Raw genomic sequence first — 24424 nt, forward strand, 5'->3', positions numbered from 1 at the left:
CAGGAATGCACCTGGGGTTGAATCATTGGATTTATTACATGTTGTAATGAAGTGAATGCACACCTTGGAGAACTGTGAGGCATCTCAGGAAGAGGATATCAGAAAGCACTAAAAGAATATGGGCTGGGTTAGCTGATTTGGGAGTATTTATGGAAGTCAGGCCTTTGTTCTATAATGTATGCTATGAGGAAGAAGTGTGATTGAGTGTACTGATAAATCTTAACCCTAATGAGGGAAGAGTAGATAGAAGCTAGGGTTGTAATTGTCAAAAAAGAAGTAGTCACTTGTATAAGCCAATATGGGGGATATTGGCTCATTCTGGCTTGGAGAGTATTCGTGTTTTGTGTGCATGTTCAGATGTGACTACAGATAAATGACTTTATCTCATTCCATAGTGGTTTCAGAGCAGCCTTGTTTGATGTTGGTGTTCTATGAGCAGTAGGGCACTGGAGCCCATCTGTGAGTGCCAGTCCAGTTCCCTGAAGTCAGAGGCTGCTTTTCTACTTCTTAAATGTCACCTTTGAAAGAATCCTGCCCAAACCACCCTATCTAAATTAATCCCTTGCCCCTAGTCACTATTCCAGTACCCTGTTTATTGCTGCCATTGCACTCATTATAAACAATGATCATTTGTTCAGTTGCTTATTGTCTGCCTTCTCCACAACTAGAACTCACTCATGAGGTCGTGTCTGTCTTGTCCATTGCTATTAGGTCTAGGACATAGCACAGCACCTGGTATCCAGGGGGCCACCATGGCAGGAAGGAAGACAGAGATGGGGAAGACAGCCTCATTCAGTGTGTATTCTTGGGCAAGTCATTTCTTGTTGTTGTAGCTCACTTTGCTGATGTATAAAATGAGATTATTTTCTCAAACGATCCTTTGAAATCTGACTTTTGAGGATTCTATGACTACCATGGTCCAGCTCTCCAAGGACAAGGCCATTCCCAAACACATCCTTTGGAGAAAAAAAAAATGGTTGTCATGGAAAAACAACGCCATTGAAAAGTAGGAAACATTTGCACATGAGAGAGGAATATGAAAATAGAGCTCAACACTGAGGAGAAGAGAAGGAGAGCAGGAAAATGGAGATTGATAATGGATGGCTGTAATGAGATGGCAATTTTGGCTTCAAAAGAATGTGATTAGCTCCTAATGACTGCCACCATTCCCTGGTCAATCTACTGTAACTAGCCACTAATGTAAAAATAATGCCCCTCGGCTTGCTCACTTTGAAGATGGAGATGAGTTTCCCTTTCATACTTTTACCCCCTCATAGCTTTTTCCTCCAGGAGATTATCTCCTATTAGATTGTAGCTCCCTAAAAAGGGAAATGGATGTGTGATCAAAGTCTACCAATTAGGGGGTCATTACTGCTCCCTGTTGGGCAGCTCTATTAGGCATCCCTCCTTTGCCTTTGTCAACATCAGCAGGATTCCCAGGTCCACTCAGTCTCCTTCACCTCCAACTAAGTGGAGATGGAGGTGCCCAGGCCTGTGGGAGGGCCTGCGAGTTTTCCCACAAAGAAGTGCCACTCATCTCAACTGTTTGATCCCATTTAGGATAATCAAGGGATACTTCATGTCAGGTGTGTCCCAAAGAGCATGGCTTTGATGTGGATAGTGCCATAGTGCCATATAAGGACCCAAGGAGTGGATAGGAGGGACTGTCATCAACTGTCTGAAGAATGTCAGAGTATAGAGGGTACCTACTTCTTCTGCAGGGCCCTGTGAAGGAAAGCAAAGATAAAGTATAGGGAGTGGAGTAAAGAAAATGCTTTCTAGTGAGACTGTCCAAAAATGAGGCAGGAAGCTCTGGAAGGTAGTAATCTATCACTAAGGGTTTCCAGAAGATAGATGCTGTGGATCAGTTTATCAGATGCTGGAAGGCTATTATGGACAGGAACACAACTAGGTGATTTTTCAGGACCACTTACACCTTTGAGATGACAGGATCTTTGCCTTCTAGATGCACAGAAGTCACCTCATTCACTAATTATTTCATGCATTCATTCATTCATTCGTTCATTCCACAGGGGTCATCTAAGAACATATGAAGTACAGAGCCAGCCCTGGGTTCTAAAGATGTGATTATAAATAAGTTACTACCCTTTCCTTGGAGGAGTCCATGGCCAAGTTGGGAGACAGGAGTTTAAATTACTGACTATAGAGAAGTCCATCTAATAACAGAAGTACTAATTCTAAGTAAGAATACAGTAGGGTGAGGGAGGGTGAAAAAGTATTTCACAAAGGAGATGATGCTTAAACTGGGTTTTGAAGGATACATAGGAGTTTCCAGGCAGATTCCTGTGAAAGAAAATTTCAGGATGAGAGACTAGCGTGTGTACATTTTCAGAAGTTTGAGACACCTTAAAATTAGCATATTGGTAAGAGGGTGAGAAGTAAGACTGGAGGGGCATTTGGGATGGTGTCATTAAAGGACCTTGTGTTAAAGAGTTTGGAATTTATTCTGAAGGCAATGGCAAGGGGAGTAACTGGGTCCTATTCACATTTTAGAAAGATCTCTCTGATTACAGTGGAGAATGGATTGGAAGGGACAAAACCAAATCAAGAGAAACCAGTGAGGAGACTCGTGGGAAAGTATTTCTCCAGGTAAATTCACTACTTGCAAGAATCATGGCTGCACATGAGACTCACTTGGGGAGCTTTACATGCCCCCAATGCCTGAGTCCCACAACAGAGTCTGACTTAACTGGTCTGGAGTAGGGCATTGGTCTGGGGAGTTTCAAAGCCTTCCCAGGTGATCCCAAGGTGCAACCATAAAGAGACATTGACTGTAACCTAAACCCTGGCATATAGTAGGTATCTGACACAATTTTTTTCCCCAAAAAATTTCAAGACTTTATACCACTTTTACTTTAGATAAACAGTTGAGTTTCATCATAGATGGCCTCTGGTAGAAAATTCTACCCCCAAAGTGTGAGCTCAAAAATTAAGAAATCCAGTGTTAATACTGGATTTCTAGCAACTTCCTCCTGACACACAGAGAATAGACCTGAATAGTTGCTTGAGAGAGCTGGGGCTACCTGGCAAGGATGAAGAAGGAAGTCAGGGGCTGAAATCTAAGTTCTGAGAGTTATATGCAGGAGAAAGAAGCATTTGCAGTCTAAAGGTGGAAAAAGGGAGCAAGAGCAGAAAATTGCAAGATAAGCCTCACATTTGTAAGATAAGCCTCTTTCCATCTCCATCACAGCTTCGTCACACCCAGATTTATGAGAGATCAGAGCCTAGAGCCCAGCACCTGTTTTACATCTCCTCCAGGATTCCTGTTTAAGGGTGCTGGACATGCTAGAAAAAAAAACTGATAAATTAATAGCTGAGAAGGCATTTTATTATTCCCAATCTAAACCCTGAGAAAAACTGGAGAATATTCCTGGAAGCTAGAAAGCCCAGGCAAGAGCCTCCTACTATCTCCCTCTAATGAATCTAAAATGGCTAGATAGCAAAATGGGTATCAGTTCTACATGCATGGATGAGGATTGTGGTCAGTCCTCTAGAATAAAAGTCAGCAAACTGTAGCCAGGCTAAATCCAGCCTAACACCCATTCTGTAAATAAAGACTTGTTGGAACATATCCTTGCCCATTTGTTTGCTTTTTGTCTGTGACAGTTTCTACTCTACAACAGTAGAGTTGAGTATGAGTAGTTGCAACAGGGACTCACTATCTGACCCATTACAAAAAAAAAATAGTTGCCAACCCCTGCATTAGATAAAGACCCACCCAAATTGGCTTAACACATGGAAGACTGAAGCAATAAAGATGGCACCAGGCATGGGTATTGGCTTCGTAATAGACAGTGGTCCTGCCTGTTGGTATGAGGATTGTGGTCAGTCCTCTAGAATAAAAGTCAGCAAACTGTAGCCAGGCTAAATCCAGCCTAACACCCATTCTGTAAATAAAGACTTGTTGGAACATATCCTTGCCCATTTGTTTGCTTTTTGTCTGTGACAGTTTCTACTCTACAACAGTAGAGTTGAGTATGAGTAGTTGCAACAGGGACTCACTATCTGACCCATTACAAAAAAAAATAGTTGCCAACCCCTGCATTAGATAAAGACCCACCCAAATTGGCTTAACACATGGAAGACTGAAGCAATAAAGATGGCACCAGGCATGGGTATTGGCTTCGTAATAGACAGTGGTCCTGCCTGTTGGTAAAATATGGCCCAATGAGTGACTAAATTTCTGACCAAACTGGTTACAGGCCCTCCTTGCTTAGGCTGGATCCAGGAATAGATGGGCAAAGGCAGGGCTGATGAATTAAGATGAGTTAATTAAGATGAGAGCTTCACTCTCCCCTACACTGCTGACAGGGTGCTCTGTAGTCTTAGGATGGTGTAAAGTCCGTCTCAAAAGCAATGCCAGGGCCCGGAACATAACTTTCAGCCTGTAGTACAGAGGAAGGGTAGAGACAGTAATCAAAACATGATCTGACCTTCATGCTTCTATAGCTTCTCTAAAGCTGTCCCCACTCCTATAAATGTTCATCCTCCCTCTCTATGAAAGAATAGACTGTACCCTCCCCTATGTTTTCATGCCCTTTGGCTTGTAACTCCTATAAATCACCTCACATGTTTGTTGACTTGTCTGGCTTATCTGTGGCTGCCATCCTCTTACACTGATTGATGCCTCCCATCTCCTCCATCTCCCTAAGCTGTTGATGTCTATGTCAAACCTCCTACTCAACATCTCAACTTGAATATCTAATAGCTAGCTGCAACACAGCTGGTATATTAGTGCTATTGTTACTATTTTAAATATGTTAAGAAGTACACCATGCTCAGTAAGTGTTAGGCACTTTACTCCAAACGTAATGTTTTATTCTTGCCTCCTCAATTCTGTTTCTCCCCCAGGCTTCTCCTTTTCAGTAAATGACATGTCTCTCTACTCAGGTCTTCAAGCCAACAATCTAGGGGTCATTCTTCACTCCTCTCTTTCCTTCACAGTAGATGTCTTGGTGCCCTGCACGTATCCCCTTCATACTCATCATTCTCATTGATGCCCTCCTAAGGGCTTCCTCCTGTAAGACCTTATGACTTTTCACCTCAAGCTTTCCTTAAGGCAAAAGGATAGACACATTCTGTCTGCAGGGCTCCAGTGTGGAGCTTCCAAGAGTTGTCCTTAACCAAGAACATATGGCAATTGATGGATAAATACCCCAACTCCCTCTCTCCTCTGGTGAGACAACTCTGAGGGATGAGGTGTGCCCCTGGAATTAAGCCCTATTTGCACACAATGATAACTAATTAATGTAGCCTACATTGGCTTTATTCCCTAGATTCATTCACTTTCCCCATTCTCTTACCTCATTGCCTCTCAAGAAAACTACTTATATTCAAATCTTTATCTCTTATCCACTTCTGGGGCAACCCATATTAACAATAGTCCAAGTGAAAGATACTTCTCACATGTCCACTGCTTACAACCTGGTCAAAGGGTCCAAGATATTGTCATCTCTTGTTTGGACCATTGTAGTAACTTCCTTATTTCCCTGCTTCTTCCCTGGCCCTCCACTTGTCCATATTCCATATAAGCCAGAATGCACTTCATAAAATATAAATCAGACCAGGTACACTCCCTTGTTCAAAGCCCTCTAGTGGTTTCCCATCATACTTAGAATAATACCCAACTTATTACCAGTAATTACAATGTCTTACATAAGCTGGACTCTTCCATCCTCTCTAGAGGCTTTCATCGCTATTCTTCCCCTAAATCCTGCAATATGGTCATTTGGTTTCAGCCTTTGCACTTGCTGTTCCCTCTGCCTGGAAAACACTTCCTACTTTTCTTGACCTGACTTGCTTTTTCACATTATTAAAGCAGTGATTTAAATATTGCTGTCTCAGAAAAGCCCTGCATTATGTGTAATATGAAATAATTCCAATTTCTCATCACTATCCTTTTATCCTGTTTTAGTTTCTTCATAACATTTTCACTACCTAGAACTATATGTTTTTGCTTATTTATTTGCTTATTATTTATTCAGTCTATCTCCCTACAGAGTGAAAATTCAAAAGGAACTTCTCTATTTCTCTATATTCCTAGTACTTAGAACAGGGCCCACTACATATTAAGGGCTCAATACTTATTATCTGAGTATATAAATAAATAACCCTCTACTGAACCAGATTGTAAACTCATGACGCACAGATGATGACATCCATAACATCTGAGTCAATGATTGAGTGACTAAGTCTATAGAAGGCCCAGAGTCTGTGTTCTCCCCAGGCTCCATCTAAGGACACAGACCTGTATACTAACTCACTGTTCTATCACAGTGAGTCTCATTTCCCCTGTTGATTCATCTGCACTTGCATAAACAAGCCACTCTAACCATTCTTTTCTTGCTTTTTAGGCCTTACCAGAGGGGCAGACAGCTTCGTGGGACACAGCCAAGGAGGATGAAAATCGCAATAAGAATCGATATGGGAACATCATATCCTGTAGGTGCCCTTCTGGGAGGACCTAAGCTTCAGACTTTGGGGACATACGGGAGAAGAAACTATAACTCCTCTTTATCTGAGATTCATTCATTATCAAATAACCCTTGATATTTCCAGCTTTGGATCCACATGCTGAGCTAGGAGCATTATTTCAGCCTCTTGTCATACATGGCCTGGAGAACAAAGCATGGCTGGCTAAGCCAGAGGAAGCAGGTAGGGAGTTGAGTGCAGACTGTAGATCCATGAAGCCCCTGGAGGGAGAACCTCTGAAGGCTGGGCCAGCCTCATATGGCCTGCTCAACAACTCCTTGGGTGAGGAAGGAAGCCCAGCCAAAGAATTGTTGTGGCAAAGACCCCACAGCTGGACAGATGGATGAGCTCTGTGTTCCCCGAAGCCCCTCTAATTTAGAGGCGTATCTTGGAAGCAACTTAGAGTAGAGAGCAAGGTCAGCCCACCTGGGCAGAAGAATGGTGCTCCTCCCAGGAAGTAGAGTCTCAAGTAAGGGTTGCCACTCAGAAGGATCCAGAAATTCTGGTATAAGCTTGAGGTCAGGACTCAAAAGGAACCCACGGCTACTGTGGTCACTCAAGAGACAGGATTTAGGGCAATACAGATTTTACCTGAACACACTGCTGGGAATTCTAAGGTGAGGACCTGCACACATGGCCTGCATGAGTACAGTACTGCTGGTACCAAGCTTGCACAAGGAAAGCATGTTCTTGGGCAGACCTAGGGAAGGACATTGCTTTTTGCTCAACAACGAGTTTTACCATCCCTACAGGTGCTGCTGCTGAGTGACTTGAAGAAGTCACTGGTGCGTAGTAGATAAAGCCCTCTGAGGTGGATTCCCTAAGTTACTATCCCACCTGTGGGGCCCTAAGCAAGTTATCAAACTCTCTATGCTTGTTCCCTCATCAATGAAATGATAAAAATAACAGGGTCACCTCAAAAAGGTACATAAAACCCGTGGCATGGTGCTTGGTACCATTATTCTTATCCATAGGCGTATCTTCTCAGGATCACTGATGAGCAGCATGGATATATTATTCTACCTTATTTTAACCAGAATTCACTGGATACTCATGTGGGGACATGGAACAGGCAGGTTGGTGGAGAGAGACGGGCATAATCAGATGTTCTTTTCAGAACAATTGTTAGGGTAGCAGTTATGGAGGGTGGAATAGACTGGAAAAGGGTGAAGGCAGAGGAACCCATCAGGAATCTATTGCAGTCGTCCCAGCAAGGGATAATGAGACTTGAACAAAGGCAGTGACAGTGCTTGTGTGTGAGTGGCACATACATGCTATTACATTGCAGGAGGTAAAGAAGAAAGAGACTGCCACAGGAGCAAATACTATATACAGATAATATACAAGTGTTGTCACTGCCAGATATTAGTATATACAGCCTTTAAAGCAACATAACTACAGAGAGGCAAAGTTATACAAAATGCTGAGCACATAGTCCAATTAGAACAAGAGTCAACAACAGCCTTGTCTGATGCCCTATAGCCAGCCTGGACCTTTGGAAATCTCACCAGTTGCGTAGAGAGCATTTCTTGGTCTCAGCTCTCAGAGTAACCCAGTTCAGCCTAAGCGGGGGTAGAGAAAGATCCTGAAAGACAAATGATTTCTAGCACAGTTTAGTGTTTTTGTTTGTTTTGTTTTAACTGTCTAGACATTGCCTAAGAAAAAGCTTGGAGGATGAAAGAGTAAGATACAGGCAGATTGTAAAGGAAGAAAGAAGTAGAAGTTTTAGCTTAGCTGTTTCCTGTGCTGATTTAGGAATGGGCTATGAATGGTAGAACTAATCAGAAAACATCTATAATTTGTCTCTTGGAAGATAGTAACACAGACAGCAAAATTTATTGCAAGTGAAGTGTCAAAGAGAGATAGCCCCACAGTCAGCAAATGTGTGTTAAGCCTTACAGTGCATGGGCTTGCTCAGTGCTAGACACTGAAAGACACAGTCCCTGCCCTGAGGGAGCCCCCACACTGACCACAGGTGGCTCTGACTGGTCCTCACACCCTTTGCTCAAGCACTAGGCATACTGTGCCCTAAAAGAGCTGGTCACAGACATACTTTCCCTATCAGATTGTGAGTTTAGATAGAGTCCACTAAATTATGGGCTCTCTGACTTTTGGCAATCACTCTAATCCTTAGTCTCTGTAAATGTGCTTAACATTGCCTTCCTCTTAGAGATGTCACCCAGATAAGGGGGGAAAATGGCTAAAGTACAGGAAGAGACCTTGACTCCTTCAGGGACAAGGATGTCCAGACTGGACCATGTTCCCAGGCCACAGCATATAGGAGTTCAAAGGGGAGAAGCCATATTTGTGTCCCCAGTGCCCTCACAACCCAGCACTGCAGCACCCCTGCCTGAGCATCACCAGCTCTCACTTGGACTTGACCCAGGCTCTTTCCTGGTTGTTCCACAACAAATTGGGCCCCACTTGCTACCTCTCTGATCCCTGACAGAGCCAGAAGGGCCTCTCTGAAATAAAAATTCGATGATGATGTTTCCTAGTAAAAACCCTTGAAATGCCCTTCACTCTTGAGTTCTCCTTATTGAAAGACCTTCGGCTGCCTCTGTGGTCTCATGTCAAACTAGGTATTTTCCATTGCAGCCTCCTTAATGAAGCCACACTGGCCTCGTTTAGCTGGTGAGCTTTTCATGGCCTCGATGCCACAAGGCCTTTTGCACATTCCGTTTTCGCTGTCAATGTGCCCCTCCTTCCTCTCTTTGCCCTACTAAAGTCCACTTATTCTTCAGATTTCAGCTCAGTTTTCACTTCCTTAGAGAATTCTGACCATTATTCACTCCTAGATCACAAGGATGTTTTCTCCTAAGTCTCCATAATCATTGTGACTTGAGAGTCATTTGGATGACTGTCATCAATGGCTTGTCTCCCTCACTAGAATGGATGCTCTGTGACAGCAGGACTATGACTGTCTTCCCTTTCCATTTCCAAAACCTGGCATATTGGTGCCCAGCAAATAGGAACTCAATGTAGAAAAGACCCTGAAGGGTGTGACCAGTTGATTTCTCCCTTCTGCTGCACCAATAAGGTAGAGAGAACCCAGAGAGGCTGTTTGAAGAAAGGCTGGATCAAAATGACAATTGCAATGAATATTCTAATAAGGAATAAAATACCAAGTTTGAATGAATAGGGACAGAGAGACAGGACATGGGAGGCATAGAAGAACAATCTTTCTCTTGGGAGAGCTGCTTCTGAGAAGGCAGCTTTCAGTCATCACTTCCTAACTAATAATGAATGGGATTAGAACTCCATCACTAGGGGTATAGACAATGCTGTCACTGTTCCATACAAATCCCACAGCCTCATCACCTCACTGTGCTGCTACACCCAGCTGGTAGAGTGGGAATTCTAGGGCAGGACTAGGGTGAGACCTGTGAGACCCATAGGGTACAGTATCAAGGATATCTTCTCTCAGCTATTAATCCTACATTGGCATGACTCTGAGAGTGAGCCTCTCTTCTAAGTTCCCACCCTGGGAACCTCGATTGTTTCACCCTCATCCTGTCTGTCTGGGTCTCTTTGCCTGAGGACTTTCTCCAAAGCTAGGAAAGGATGTGCTACCCAAGCACAAGACAGCTACAAATGTTCAAGAATGAGTGCCACAGGAGAAGCCCTTAATCATGTAATACCCTAACTTTTCACCATTCCACCAAAGAAAATTCTCCAACTTTCTCCAGAATTTGCATGGAGATGAGGCTGCAGTTACCCACCATCGTGACGGACTTGAAAACTAACCACTGGCTGCCTTCTCTTTCCTGTCTTACTGTTCCCTACCCTTATCCTCTTAGGTATACTTTCACTATAATCTTTGTCTTATATCTACTTCTGGGGAAACCCAAATGGAGGCAGAGAGAATTCAAGCACCTCAGTGATACAACTTGGATGAGTTTAAATTTTTCTAATTTAAGGGTCAGTAAGCCTGCAACAGATCAGGGCTAGAATGAGTCTGTGCTCAGTGCTGGATTCAAAAAGTTGCCCAAGACAAAGGGGAACCAAAACAACAAAACAAAAATGTTTTGGAATTGAAACAGGAAAGGTAAACGAGAAATAGCCCCAAGGAGTGGAAATTGTTCCTGCCCTTGTATGTGTCCCTCCCAGAGGCAAAACCTGCTGTGTCTTGATAAACAGAAATATTCTTGGCACAGGAAGAAAACCAGGTGTGATTAGCATCTTAAAGAACCCAGAGCACTGTGAGGCTGGAGCAGAGGACAAAGGCCCAGGCCAGGGAGAGCAGAAAAGATGAAAGGAGAGAGTAGGAGGGAGGGCACTGCCTGCAAATGAAACAAGAAAAGAGAAACCTTGGCAAAATAACCCCTTTCTTCCAAATGATTCTATTTAGAATTTAGTATTAGAGACAGTGGGGTTTCCAGAGAGTGGAAATAGAAAGGAAGTGAATGGGAAGGAAATGAATGGGGAAAATAAGAACAAAAAGTCCTAGGCTTTCAAGGGTAGAGACCTTCGACAAGGTGAAATTTCAAGAACATCAAGGCATAACCCACATGGAAGTTCTAGAGGTGCTTCCTGGGCTGGCAAGAAGGACACATGAGAAGAGGAAGGGATCACAGGGGGTGTAAATTTTATAAAATGGGACTCTTCTGGGCTTAGTTGGATTCCTAGCAGGAAATGATGGGAGGTAATCAAGAGATTTCTTTATTAAGGTGCGATCTTAGTATAAAAAGACTTTGAGGGATATTGTAATTCCTCAGGGCTAAATGATACCTTCCTCCTGGTCTAAAGATACAGTAGGGAGAGAATACCAGGGTCTGGAGAAAGAGAAACAACCTGAATAGAGGTGCAACCTTTACTGGCAATGCAACCACCCCTGTTACCCCAGCAAAGGGAGCTGAGTAATTAATATCTCCACCCTACTCTCTTTCTTCCACCCGATCTTCTACCTCCGGTTTCTGTTGGCTGAATCTGACTGGAAGGCAGAGAACAGGGGAATTTGTTGACTTAGAACAATGGGGTCTTAAAGTACGATCCCTGGAGCATCAACATTGCCTGGGAACTTCTTAGACCTGCTGATTCTTAGGGTCCACCCCAGACCTACTGCTCAGAAATCATGGGAGGAGAGCCCAGAAACCTGTATTTTTAAAAGCCCTCTGTGAAGCTGACGCATGCACAAGTGTGAGGCTCTCCAGTCTTATCTATAGTGCTCAGCCTCCTAAACTAGAGTCAGGCAGAGAAGGTGGAGAGGGAGTCTGAGGGCACATACATTTTCTAAGACTTATATTCCCCTGTCTAGGAAAAGTCACTGGACTCAGATATATTGCTGTCTTGGACATGATATCAAGCCTGAGTGTTCTAATCCCAGTTCTGTCATTTACCTTGTACCCAACCTTTATCTTTCTGACCCTTAGGTTCTCATTTTCAAGGTGGTTCTAGATCAGGTCTCAATGTAGAGAGGCCAAATTAAGACAAATTATGATTGTATCCAACTCTGATGTGGCCCCTTGAGTCTTAGACTTTTAAATTTAGACGAGACTTAGTCTGGCCTTCTAGAGTTCATAGGTAAGGAGAGATGGTTCAGAAAGTGCCCTGCCCAAAGCCACACAGTGTGTCTGCAGGCAAACCAGGACAGAGCTCTGGTCTCTTGCCTGTTAGGATGCTTCATGTGCCTCACCAAGGAGTCTTGTCTGCATTAAACCACATACACGCTCTTGGGGAGAAAACATGCTCCTAAAGGCTTGACCTCAGAACAGATGAGAGGCCTCTTTCTTCCAGAAAGAAGTGGGATAGTGGTGTGTAGAGAAGACACCCAATCCAAGGAAGGATCTAGGGTTCCAAGCACACCTAGAGACCTTTTCCTGCAGCAGGTATCTCTTCTGGTTCTTAGACAAAACTGGGAGTGGCAACATGGATGTCTTATTCATTGCTCCTATCTCTTGGCCTCCATTCTAGTTTTCTTTTTCTTTTTTTTCTTTTTCTTTTTCTTTTTTTTTTTTTTTTTTTTTTTAGTGAGAGAGAAATTTTTTTTTGCTATAGAGCACTTGTGTTCACCAGAGAGACAGAAAGCAAGAGGTCACCCCCTGGGAGGATGGCCATACTGCAATTCCTTCTCCTCCATTCTCCTCTCAGAATCTTGGGCATGCACACACAGTGCACCCTGTGTGAGGTTTACACCATCAGGTCCTGGACTTGAACATCAGTTTACTACATGGGAATCCAATGACATAACCATTACTCCATCTGCTGGTCCCCCCATTCTCCCTTTTTATTTTTTGAGAATAGCCCTTGCCTGGGCCTTACAGAACTCTCCTGATACAGAAATCAGTGATACCTACCATATCTCCCAACAGTCAATGCTTTCATGCATGCTGGCTCTACTTTCAGGGCCTTGAAATGCATGATTCTTCCTAAGGACTTTTTCTGACCACTGGAGACTTATGCTTTCAGAGAAGATCAGAGGTATCAGAAAATTAAATGTCCCCAGAAGCTGTCCTCAACCAATGGCTGATAGAAGTGAGTGTATAAGTGTCCCAACTCCCTCTCCTCTCCAGTGGAATAATGTGGAGATGCACATTCTATGATACCCCCTAAAGCTTCTCTATAGGATTAAGCCCCAGTTCTCCAGAGTGGCAGCTTGCTTGATGATACACACTTAATTCTCATCCTTTCTGTCTCACTTCCCATTTCTTTTCCTCTGTTTCCTGGGGTTGCCCCCGAAACCAATGACTTGTACTCCAAATCCTTATCTCAGGTATTGCTTCTGAAGGAATCCAAGTATGAAACTTTTCTCTCTCCCTTCAGAAAGGCATCTTTATGGGTATTGCCTGGATGGCAAATATAGGATGCTAGTAGTTCATCAGTGTGAGTCATTGTCTCTCTAGTCTCTGTGGGTGCCTTTCCCCCTCTGAGCTTCAGCCCTTTTTACTTCCCTAGAGGTGACATCTGTTGGAGCAACTCATCACAGTGCCCCACAGAAAGGACCTGCCAGGACCAGGAGATAGGATAATGGTTAAGTCACTAGAATCCCATGTAGTCAATCATGGTTCCATTCCCGGACCCAGCAGCTTAAAACTCACGCTGGGTGTATGTGTATGTGCATGCCCAAAATCCCAAAAGAGAAAGGAAGAGACAGGATTGCAGTGTGGCCATCCCCCTGGGGGGGGATTTCCCACTTGCTGTCTCTCTGTCTCTCTCTCTGGCAAATGCATGCACCCTATAGAAAAAATCTTTCTCAAAAAAGCAAACGAACAAGAGGGAGCTGCCTAATTTCAGCCAGCATGGGTCTATCAGGATAAGTATACAGAATGCTGGGCTATGTCTGTGACATGCCCATGCCACTCTCTTCCCTGATAATGGTAATTCAATCAAGATTGAATGAGCAGACCTTTAACGTCAATGAGGTACCCAGGCAGTCTCAGCAGAATTACCTGCCTCCTCCCTATCCACTTGTGCAAGATGATGGCATTAACATTTCCAAGACTTCCAGGAAATGGTTTTTCAGCTCCACAATTCATTGTAATGAGTCAAATCTCTTTTCTCTGAAAAATTGCTCCTTTTCTTTACCATCCACTGTGCCCAGAAGACAGGAAGAAAGAACATCAAGTATCCAAATGATATTCTCTCTCCAGCCCAACCTTTTTAAAGTGATTCTCTCTTTAAGTGAATATGACTTAAAATGACTGACTTATTGGTTTATCTTTGATGATAGAGGAGGGATAAGAAGTTATGGTTTGTTCTGAAAGGTAGCAATATGCAAAGAAGAAAACATCCCTCTCTTCTGGGATCAGGAGGGTTAGGAGTGGGACCACAGTGGGATGGGGACTGGTGTTGGAGACCGAGGAGATGTTGAAAAGAAGCAAGGAATGGAAAGGCCTGGCGTGGGAGGGGTGTGTAGACAATGGACCTCAGGCTCTAAGAGCAGAGAGGACCCCACCAGTTCATAAAGAATGTCTCAAACCTATACATTTTCTTGAGTTACTAAACTTCTTGAATCTTTGGGGTTCTCATCCATAAAATGGGTCACTGGAATCACAGGGTCACTGTAAAAATCAAATAGCACAGCATGCATACAGCTTCTAGAATAGTACCTGGAACCTCTCACACTCTCGGTACAGATAAATTTCTGTGCCTCGCTACCTGGACAACATGAGTTTATAGTCCCACTGCCCTGCTTTAGTAACATCTGTTTTTTCCTAAGACAGATTAAAGTGAATAGTCAGGGCACCTCTATCCTAAGTAATTAGACATTGGTCAAGCCTTCGCGTACATCAGAATCACCTAGAGAGTTTGTTAAAAGACATGTTGCTGGGACAGCACGTGGCATCTTGGTTAAGTTACTGGATCCCACATGGCCAACTCCACGGTTTGAGTCCCAGACCTGGCAGCTTGAAAAACCCTCCAGGTACAAATGTGTGCATGCCCAAAATCCCAAGAGGAGAAAGGAGGAGAAGGAATGGCAGCATAGTCATTCCCTCCAGGGGATAATTTCTCACTTTCCCTCTCCCTTTCTCTCTTCAGTGAGCAAACATGTGCTAGGAAAAGAAAAAAAGACATTGCTGAGTCCCAAAGTTTCTGATTCAGTGTGTCTAAGCTGGGCCTTAAGGCCCAGAATTTGTATTACTTTTCTTTTCTTTTTTTTCTTTAAAAAAAGAATCATGTATTCAATTTTATTTATTATTGTTGTTTTTCTTTTAAAATTTGCTATAGGGCACATGTACTGACAAAAAAAAAGACAGAGAGAGAGAGGTAGAAAATGAGAAAGAAGCCACCATCTCTGGGATTTGAACCACAATAAGCCATGTGGGAGTCCAGTTCCTTAACCACCACAACTGCTGCTTGCCCAAGAATTCACATTTCTAACAAGTCTCAAGATGTTGTGGATGCTCTTGGTCCAGGAATCACATTCAGAGTACCACTGGTCTAAAATAATAACAAAACTGAGTTTCTACATTTGTGTTTATTCTTATAATGTACCAGATGCTTTTAAATTTTAACTATCTTCATCCTTTTAGCAAGCTGGCAAAGACAGATATAAATTTTGATGTTCTGGTTTGGTAAAACAAGGTTCAGAGAAGATGATAACTTGACCCAGGTGATATGATAAGGTTATAGCATGCCTCAGGTTTGCCTTCATAGATCACCCAACCTCTTATCAGCTGCCTGCTAGAGACATGAATTGGCTGCTAAAATTGAAGCAAGAGAGATTGGGCCTATAAGAGTGTGAGGGGTCAGCTATAGGGAGAGAAAGCACTGGATCCAGGTACATTCTGCCAGTCTAGGATGTGGATGTTCCTTTGCACATACAAAGACCTGTGGTCAAAGTGGACACAGTGTATTTGAGCAACTGAAAGAAGGCCTTACTTACCAAGAAATGTGTGGCAAGGAGGACATGAGGTTGGAGAGAGAAGTAGGTCTTAAACCATCATATAGTGGCAAGGCATTGTGGGACATGATAAGGCTTTGTTCTCAGTCAGTGGTATATGTAGCTGATTCATACCAGCTTGTAAGAGCAGACTAATGAATTTTCAGGAATTTTGTGAACTGGTTGATGCCAAGTTGGTAGCTTGACATCAGTCATGATGGAAGTATTTCCACCACAGAAATCAGCAGATGTTACAGCTCAGGGTCATTTTTCCCCTAGAGAAATGTTTGTCAAACATATACCAACATACCACTCACCGGTCATCATCCTAAAGGAAGGGGGTGTAGATTGATTCCAAGTAGAGGGGTAGCGTTACCCTAGAGTTATGTTCAGGGAGCTCTTTGACTCTGCTATGTCTGTGTGTCTCCCCTATATCTGCTGACACCAGTTCTCTCCTCACAAACCAGCTCCTGTCCGTCTCCCACCTGAACTGAGAGCCAAAGAAAGCCAGGCTTCTGCACCTTCCTTTTACACTCCCTGTTGGGGAGTTAGCTTCTCTTCCATATGACTGTTCTTAACTCTTCTTCTCTTGAATAGCAAACAAGAAGTACCAAATGAACTGTTTTTCAAGCTTGCAAAATGTATATAGGGCACAATGAACATTCTGAGATGCTTATAAATTACCTTGTATAAACTCCTTCACATCGCCTGCTGCCCCATCTTTCTCTGTGTGTGTGGGTAAAGACAATATTTTAGCTTTCTAATTATATAAAGTTAGAAGAAGAAGGGGACACAGAATAATATTACCATCTCCCAGAAGAAATAAATAAACCATGAGGACACCACCACTCATTGCAATGCCTTTCTGGTAGACCTACAGCAAATTCTGCCCTTTAACAAACACATGTAACAGCTCTTTGCCTCTGCAGATAGATGGATCTGTATTTGGTACAAAAGGGCAAATAGACAGTGCTAATTTTCTAAGTGTCTCTGCCTTCAGCTCACTGCCTGCCTCACATCCAGCCCTGAATCATCGTTTAGTAAGCCTCAGCTATGTACTAGGCATTGTCCTAATACTTTTTCTTAGAGCATTTTTTTATGTTTACAGGATCATTGAGCAGAAAGTTCAGAGAATTTCTGTTTACTCCCTCTCTGCACCTGTGTAGTTTCCCCTGTTAATTACATTGTGTATTAGTGTACGCTTTTCTTACAATTGATGAGCCAATATTGATCCTTTATTATTAGCTGAAGTTCATAGTTTACATTCAAGTTCTCTCTTTGTATTGTATGTTTTGCAGGATTTGACAAAAATATAATGACAGGTATCCATTACACAATCATATATTAAACAAGAGCTTCACTGCCCTGGAAATTCCTAATGCTCCAACTATTGATACTTTCCCTCTGAGTCCCTGGCCACCACTAGTCTTTTTATTGCCTCCATAGACTTGCTTTTTCCAGAAAGTCATATACTTAAATATATGAAGGGTCTTCAAAAAAGTGCATGGAAAGTGCATATTATGGAAAAACCTTTGCACAATTGTGTGTGTCTGTGTGTGCGTGTGTAACAAAATAAGCTCCTCTAGGCCCAGCCACTTTGGTATGGGTGATAACATATTGATCTGCAGTGCTGGAAGTTGATGGCTGACCACAGGTTTGGATCCCAAAATGACCTGAAATATGCTGGGCACGCATACCCCAAATCCTGGCTGGTTGGAGGGCTGGGGAAACGGGATCACAGCACAATAAGACCCTTTGAGGGTGTCTGTCTCCTCCTCCACTCCTTATGTACACTCATGTGTACTCACTCTCATGAAAGAAATAAACTTTTAAAAAATATTTTTTTACAAATAAAATTAAACTTTAATTCTATTTTTCTATAAACCTTTTGATATCCCCTCCTACACGCTATATGTAGCCTTTTCAGATTGACTTCTTTCACTTGGCAATGTACATTTAAGTTTCTTCCATATGTTTTCAGCTTAATTCATTTCCATTTTATCACTGGATGAGATTATAGTATATGGATATACCTCAGGGTGTGTTTATCCATTCACGTATTAAAGAACTTCTTAGTTGCTTTCAAGTGTTTCCAATGATGAGTAAAGCTGCTATAAACATATATGTGCATATTTATGTATGGATATAAGTTTTTTCATTCATTTGGATAAGTAGCTAGGATTGCAGTTGTTGGATAGTATGGGAAGAACATGTTTGATTTTGTAGACAAGTGGCAAACCGTCTTCCAAAGTGGCTGTACCATTTTTCATTCCCACATTGAATGAGAGTTCTTATTAATCCACAACCTCTCCAACATTTGGTGTTGTCTGTGTTTTGGATTTTGGCCATTCTACCATTTACATAGTGATATCTCGTTTTAATTTGCAGTTTCCTAATGACATATGGTGCTGAGCATCTTTTTATATCTTTATTTGACATCCGTATATCTTTCCTGATGAGTTTGTCTGTTCAGATCTCTTGCCCGTTTTTTGTAATTGGATTGTTTCTTTATCATTGAGTTTTAAGAGTTCTTTGTATGTTTTGAATACAGGTCCTTTATCAGATATGTGTATGGCAAATATTTTTTTCCTCTTTGTCTTTTCATCCTAATTTCCTAGCACTTTTCATGTTTTCTCATTTAACTCCCAACATTTCAAGAACTCTAAAACAGGTCTTTAAAAAGTTTATGGGAAATGCATATTATGAAAGAACTATGTATGCAGTATTTTTTGTACCAAAATTAATTTGTACTCTAATTCCAACTTTCCACAGACATTTTGCAGTTCCTTCATACGTAGTATTGGCTCCATTTGCTAAGGAAACCAATGCTAAGGAGATCAATTGACTTGCTAACTGACAGAACTAAGATTTAAACCCAGGTCTAACCCATATCTCCACACCTACCATTGCATATTCAAAGTGTATCCTACTCACCATAGACCAGACCATGTGAGAATGAATTTTGGTTATTTCCTAATAAAATACTCTTCCACAATCCCAGAAAAAAGAGACTGGATAACCCTTAGAACTCAGCATGGTTACTTGTATCTTGGTGCTGAAGCAGAAGTGGAGAGCCCTCTTCAATCTAATCACAGTACCCCTCACACCCTGTGAGACTCTCTGCAGCTTCCCCAATGTGCTTGCTCTTTCAAGACCTCTGACTTTGCTCTTGTTGTTCTCTCTAGTGGAAAGAATGTTCCTCATTGTCCACTGATCAAGTCTTACTTTTTATTTGTTTGTTTATTCATTTATCCATTTAGAGACAGTCCATCCCCAGCCTCAGCCTGCCAGGATCACGGGCATACATATGTGTGCCTGACCTGTATAGGGAGACCTCAGACTGCAAACCCAAGACCTTCCTATTTGGCCTCCACATCACAGGGGATTGCATTACCACTGTGCCACTAGAATTGGCCAGTTTCAGTTTCTCATTCATGTGTCATTACCCAAAGCTCTCTAGTCCCCACTTTCTAGACGTTGAAGTTCCACTTCTGCATATAGTCTGTTTCCCTGCCTAGTTTGACGGACTCTATGTATGAATATCACACTTGATAACACTTTTTTAGTTCCTTCATCTAGTCTGGCACATACAAAGGGACTTGAAAAAGGTCATGGGAAAAAAAAGAATTAAAGCATGAATTTAGTTTTGAAGACTCCTTGTAGTAGGGTCTCAGTAAATGTGGTATGTTTTGTTTTGTATTAGAGAGAGACAGTGTGTGGGAAGGAGAGAGGGAAATGTATTTTTGACAGAGTCTTGTCGTGCCACAATCCTCCGGCCCCAGTCAGGACCATAGGTGCACACCACAATTCGCTCCCTGTTTTAGATTGGGCCGAAACTGAACCCAAGTGTCCCCCGTGACCTCGGCCACCGAGCAACAGTGCTCTCCCACTTATGCCAGTGTGGCTGAGGCATCAGTAAATATGTCCTTAATAAATGACTGAAGAAGAGATATTGACTAACACCGTCATCTGGTGGTTAGAGGCACCTTTCATCTGTGAGAATATTTAACTAGAAGAAATAAGTTATTTCTTTTGTTTTGTTTTTAATCATTTTGGCTTTCACATTTTTAAATTTCATTTTAAAACCGAGTCTCTGTTACTAGTGCTGTGGACCCCAAGGGTAGGCATAACTCAATAAATAAAGGAGATTTTTTAAAATCAATAAGTCATTAGTGAGACCACTGAGTGAAAATACAATATGCATTTTCACTTTTTGAAGGTTTAAAGTTTCTGTAAATGCTGGTATCAAGGCTTGATGCTTTGTGCTTAGGGTAACGCACCAAGTCTGGACTGAATCTCAGCTTTCCAGATTGGGGGAGCGGATCTCAGAAATCCTGCTCTCTAGGACTGGAGTATTGCAGACTCTACCAGTAGTACCTGTGGGATGTGTGAGGTCACAAGCTATGCATTGTGTGGACAGAGCAGGGATTCATGGTCAGATGGACCTGAGATAGAAATCCAATCTTGGCCACTTATACAGACTGCATTACTTGGGAAACATAAGCCCATTTCTTCATCTGTGACATGGGAAGAATCATAATAGCACATGATTCTGGTATTATTATAATAACCTACAGAGCTATTTTAAAGAATAAATTATTGAGAAGAGAACATATGTAATGACTCTGGTACCTACAAGGAACTCAATAAAGATAACTTCAAATACCTCTCCTGTCTCAAACCCGACTCCCTACTCTCCCAAGGGTATTACTTAGACCTCCACTACTCATTCTATAGTTGCTTCCTCTGCAACCCTTTCCATCATGTGTAAGAAAAGTAGCTTCCAGTATATCTCAGTGTCTAGCATGGTGCCTGCCTCATGAGAAAAACTCAATAAATAATTGCGACTTATTAATTAGTAGATATGAGCTGGTGTCCTGTACCAGTCCAGGGCCTATTTGTTTGTAAATGGACCCATTCTAGTCTACTTTGTGTCACAAGGAACTGACCCGGCAGGTCACATTTCTCCGGCTTTTGTCTTGGCTTCTGGTTGAGTTTAACCAATAGCATGGACTGGTGGGAGATGGAGAAGGAGAAACAGAAAGGTCAAGGTATATCTGACCCTCTGTTTCAACCACAAGTACCTTCTTTAGCAGCAAAGGAAGCTCCTCCTCCTCGCCAACTCCCACAGAGAGGCACACTGTTACTCTTGTGTTTTCCAAGTAGCTCCAGCTCCTGAGCTCTGGGAATTCCATTTCCTTTCTATATCCCTTCAGTCCTAGAGGAGAGAATGCTTGCTTGTTGCTATTTATCTGAGTTATTTCACTCTCCTCTATCTGGCTTCTCAACTCTCCCATCACCCAGGAAACCACTTATCTATAGTTCATTTCCTTTGCTATGTACACTTGAAGTGGTTCCAAATAGTCTTAGACCCTTCTTTAGAAGCAGGAATATCTAAACTTGGAGTTAAGAGAACCTAGTTCTTCTGTTCTCTACCATCCCCTGGCCAGGTGACCAGCAGTCTTCATGAGCCTCTGTTTCCTCATTTATAATAAGAGCTACCAGAACCCATCCTGTTTCTCTCATAGGATCATTGTGAGAACCCAATGAGATCATCCCTTTATACATTCGCTAAGCACTCATTGAGTACCTGCCATGTGCCAGGCCTTTGGAGTATGCAGAAACAGGGAACAAGACAGAAGTCTCTGTTCTCAGGGGGGTTCAGTCTGTGGCAATAGATATACTTAGTAAACTGTAGAGTGTAAGTCTGTGTAAGTCTAACAGGATAAGCTGACCTGACCTCCTTGACCTCCAGAAACCTATGAGGATACCCAGAGCTCTCTGCCTCTCTTGCTGAGAACCCCACCTACAACTAGAGTAAGGTGGACTGGTCAGTAGACACAGCAACCACACACTGTGTGCACATGGTCCAAAAAGCAAACTAAGCCCCCCCTTCTGTTTGTTTTCCATTTGTGTGTATCTATTAATGTATCAGAGCTCATACTGATTAATTGTGAAGAATTATCCTCTTCTGCCATATTAGTTATTTTCATGGTTTTTATTTTGTGTTATCTGAAATTAGTGCGAAAATCTTGTTTATGCCTAGATTGTGTTTGAAAAGATATCCTTTATAACACAATTTTTAGTTATCGATGACCTCTTTTATAATGCTTCAGTCAGCCTCACTTTAACGAGAGTATTGATAACAATATGTGACTAACAATCTATTTTCAGCAATGCACCAAGAGACAAAAGAAAAGTAATTTGTGCACATGTGGAAAATAGATAAATTTACCATCTCTAAATAAGCATGAAAATGGAGAATATTAGCTCAGATTCAACACTCTCGAATTCCAAATATTTCCATATGGTCTCTCTTGCATTGTTCTGTCAAGATGTTACCTCCATCTCCATTTTACTGATGAAATCCCTAGACTTAAGGAAGTAGATAACTCACCAAGTTAGGTAATAAAAACAAAATTATATGGTAAGGTGGGAAAAAGAGAGAAAACACTTATCCCTGAGCCTTGACTTCTTTATCTGTAAATAGGAATAATACCTGAGAGTGGTATTATTAGTGGTAATATACCTGAGAGTGGAACTGAGAGTGAAATGAAAGAATAGCCCTGGTGTGCTGACTATAAAAGTCAGACTTTATCCTGTATACAAAAGAGAACTATTAAAAGCTTTTGATCAAGGAGGAAGGCTTGTCAGCTCCTCACCCAAAACCTTTTATCAACCATCCCTTTTTCTGATCTCTTTCTGTAGATGACCACTCCCGGGTGAGGCTGCTGGTGCTGGATGGTGACCCACATTCTGACTACATCAACGCCAACTACATTGATGTGAGTATCTTGATGGATGTGAGCAACCAGGTTCTTAGGTTGGCTGTGTATGCTCGAGATCTATGGTTATCCCTCAGCTTCTGCCCTAGAAGGTGGCCCCCTTCCAGAACATGTGCGGAGCAATCTGATTTGTGTAACTAGCATAAGCCAAGGTGATTATCCATCTAAAGCTACATCCTCTTTCAGGGAAGCTGAAATAGTCTACAGAGCCTCAGGACAACTGCTAGTCTTATTCATTCACTCTGTTTACTCATTTGTGTATGTGTCTGTTTATCTAGTCATTCATTCATTTGAAGGTACGACTATTAATGCAACAAATATTTAAAAGTGCCCACAGTATGCTAGATGCTATGGGAACCATATAGCTAAAACTGCCATGGTCTATACCCTCTAAAATCTTAGAAAAGAGGTAAGTCGTGCACATCAATAATTCCAGGGCAAACTAGAAAGTGCTAAGTGTCATAAGTTCAGATAAAATGCTACAGGGATTCAGAGATGGGAAAAATATCACTTCTTCCATCAGGAATGCAAAATGTGATGTGAACCAAAGCCTCAAGCACAGGTAGAATTTAAAATCAAAGACGGGAAGATGGGTCCCTGGTTAGAGAGAACAGCACAAGCCAAGATGCAGCAGCTGCAGCAGATCAGATCTGTTGGCGAGGAACAGGTACTATATAATGGGAATAATGGAAAATAAGGTTGGCACTAGATCATTGGTGGTTTAGATGATCAGAGTTAGGAAGTCAGACTTTATCCTGTATACAAGAGAGAATTATTAAAAGCTTTTGATCAAGGAGGTCCCCAGTTCAGAACTGAGCTGTTGGAAGAGTTATCTGCGCCTAAGAATAAGACAGATCAGAGGAAGGAAACGTTGGAATTAAGACAAAAAAATCAGAAAAGAGGGTGTTACAATATTCCAGAAACTATTGAAGAGGGCATTGAACTCAAACATATGCTAAGAAGGTGCACATAGAAGTTAGAGTCTACAAAGCAAGAATGTAATCACTAAGGCCTGATGGACATCGCACAGTGACTGACCCAACCCAGGCTTCTGAGAACTTCAGGTTGAATCCCAACGGCCTTGAAAAGTGACTCAGAGATACACATAGGTTCCTTGAACTCTCAAATGTATTTAGAGACAAGCCACAAAATTCAGGGACATGTTTTGCAAATTCCCCTATAATCTAGACTGAGCCTAACAATTCATTAATTCAACAAATATTGATTGAGTCTTTTGTAGGTCCTTTGCCTGTTTATCCTCAGATGTAGTCCTTGTACTTCCCCTACTCTGCTTTGCACTGCAGAAGTGATTATGTGTGTATGTGTGTGTAGTAGGCAAAAGGGAAGGGGAGATAATTCCTTCAATAAGAGGCACTGATGGGAGAGCAGAGGATGATAGGAAAGGGGGAATCAATGTACTGTCATCTCTCCTTTCCTTGGGTGGCAGCTTCATGGGTAGTTGTACCTATCCATGACTCCAGCTTCCATCAATCAGGCCTATCAGATTTCCAGCTTTTGCCAAGCAGCCCAGCTCCTCGACTTCAGAAACATCTCTGTCTCCTATTGTTCCACCAGTTCTAAGGATGATCACAACCTCCTGCTATGACTAATCTCCAAGTTGCCCCATGGTTGCATGTATCATCTCAGCTCCTACATCACCTATATGACCTGCTTCTCATAATGAATTCCCTCTGAAACACCTGGAGTAGTTTCTGTTCCCCCAACTAGACCCTGACCAGCAAGTGTCCTACTATATGGTCACAAAGTGAGGCTGAATCCTTAGTGGAGGTGAAGATGGATATAGCTTCTACCACCATGGCCCCTC

At 42.3% G+C, this 24424-nt stretch overlaps 1 protein-coding gene across 1 annotated transcript in view; it reads left to right on the forward strand.

The window, feature by feature from the left end:
• The window catches only part of PTPRT (protein tyrosine phosphatase receptor type T), a 1472724-nt gene that overhangs the window by 1390831 nt on the left and 57469 nt on the right, over window positions 1–24424 (forward strand). Inside the window, exons 20-21 of the mRNA XM_006147596.1 lie at window positions 6375–6462; window positions 22523–22599. Of these exons, the coding sequence (XP_006147658.1) occupies window positions 6375–6462; window positions 22523–22599 (165 nt within the window). The remainder of the gene's footprint in view (window positions 1–6374; window positions 6463–22522; window positions 22600–24424) is intronic.

This window comes from Tupaia chinensis, unplaced genomic scaffold (genome assembly GCF_000334495.1).
Source record: "Tupaia chinensis unplaced genomic scaffold, TupChi_1.0 Scaffold000216_1, whole genome shotgun sequence".
NCBI lineage: Eukaryota > Metazoa > Chordata > Mammalia > Scandentia > Tupaiidae > Tupaia > Tupaia belangeri.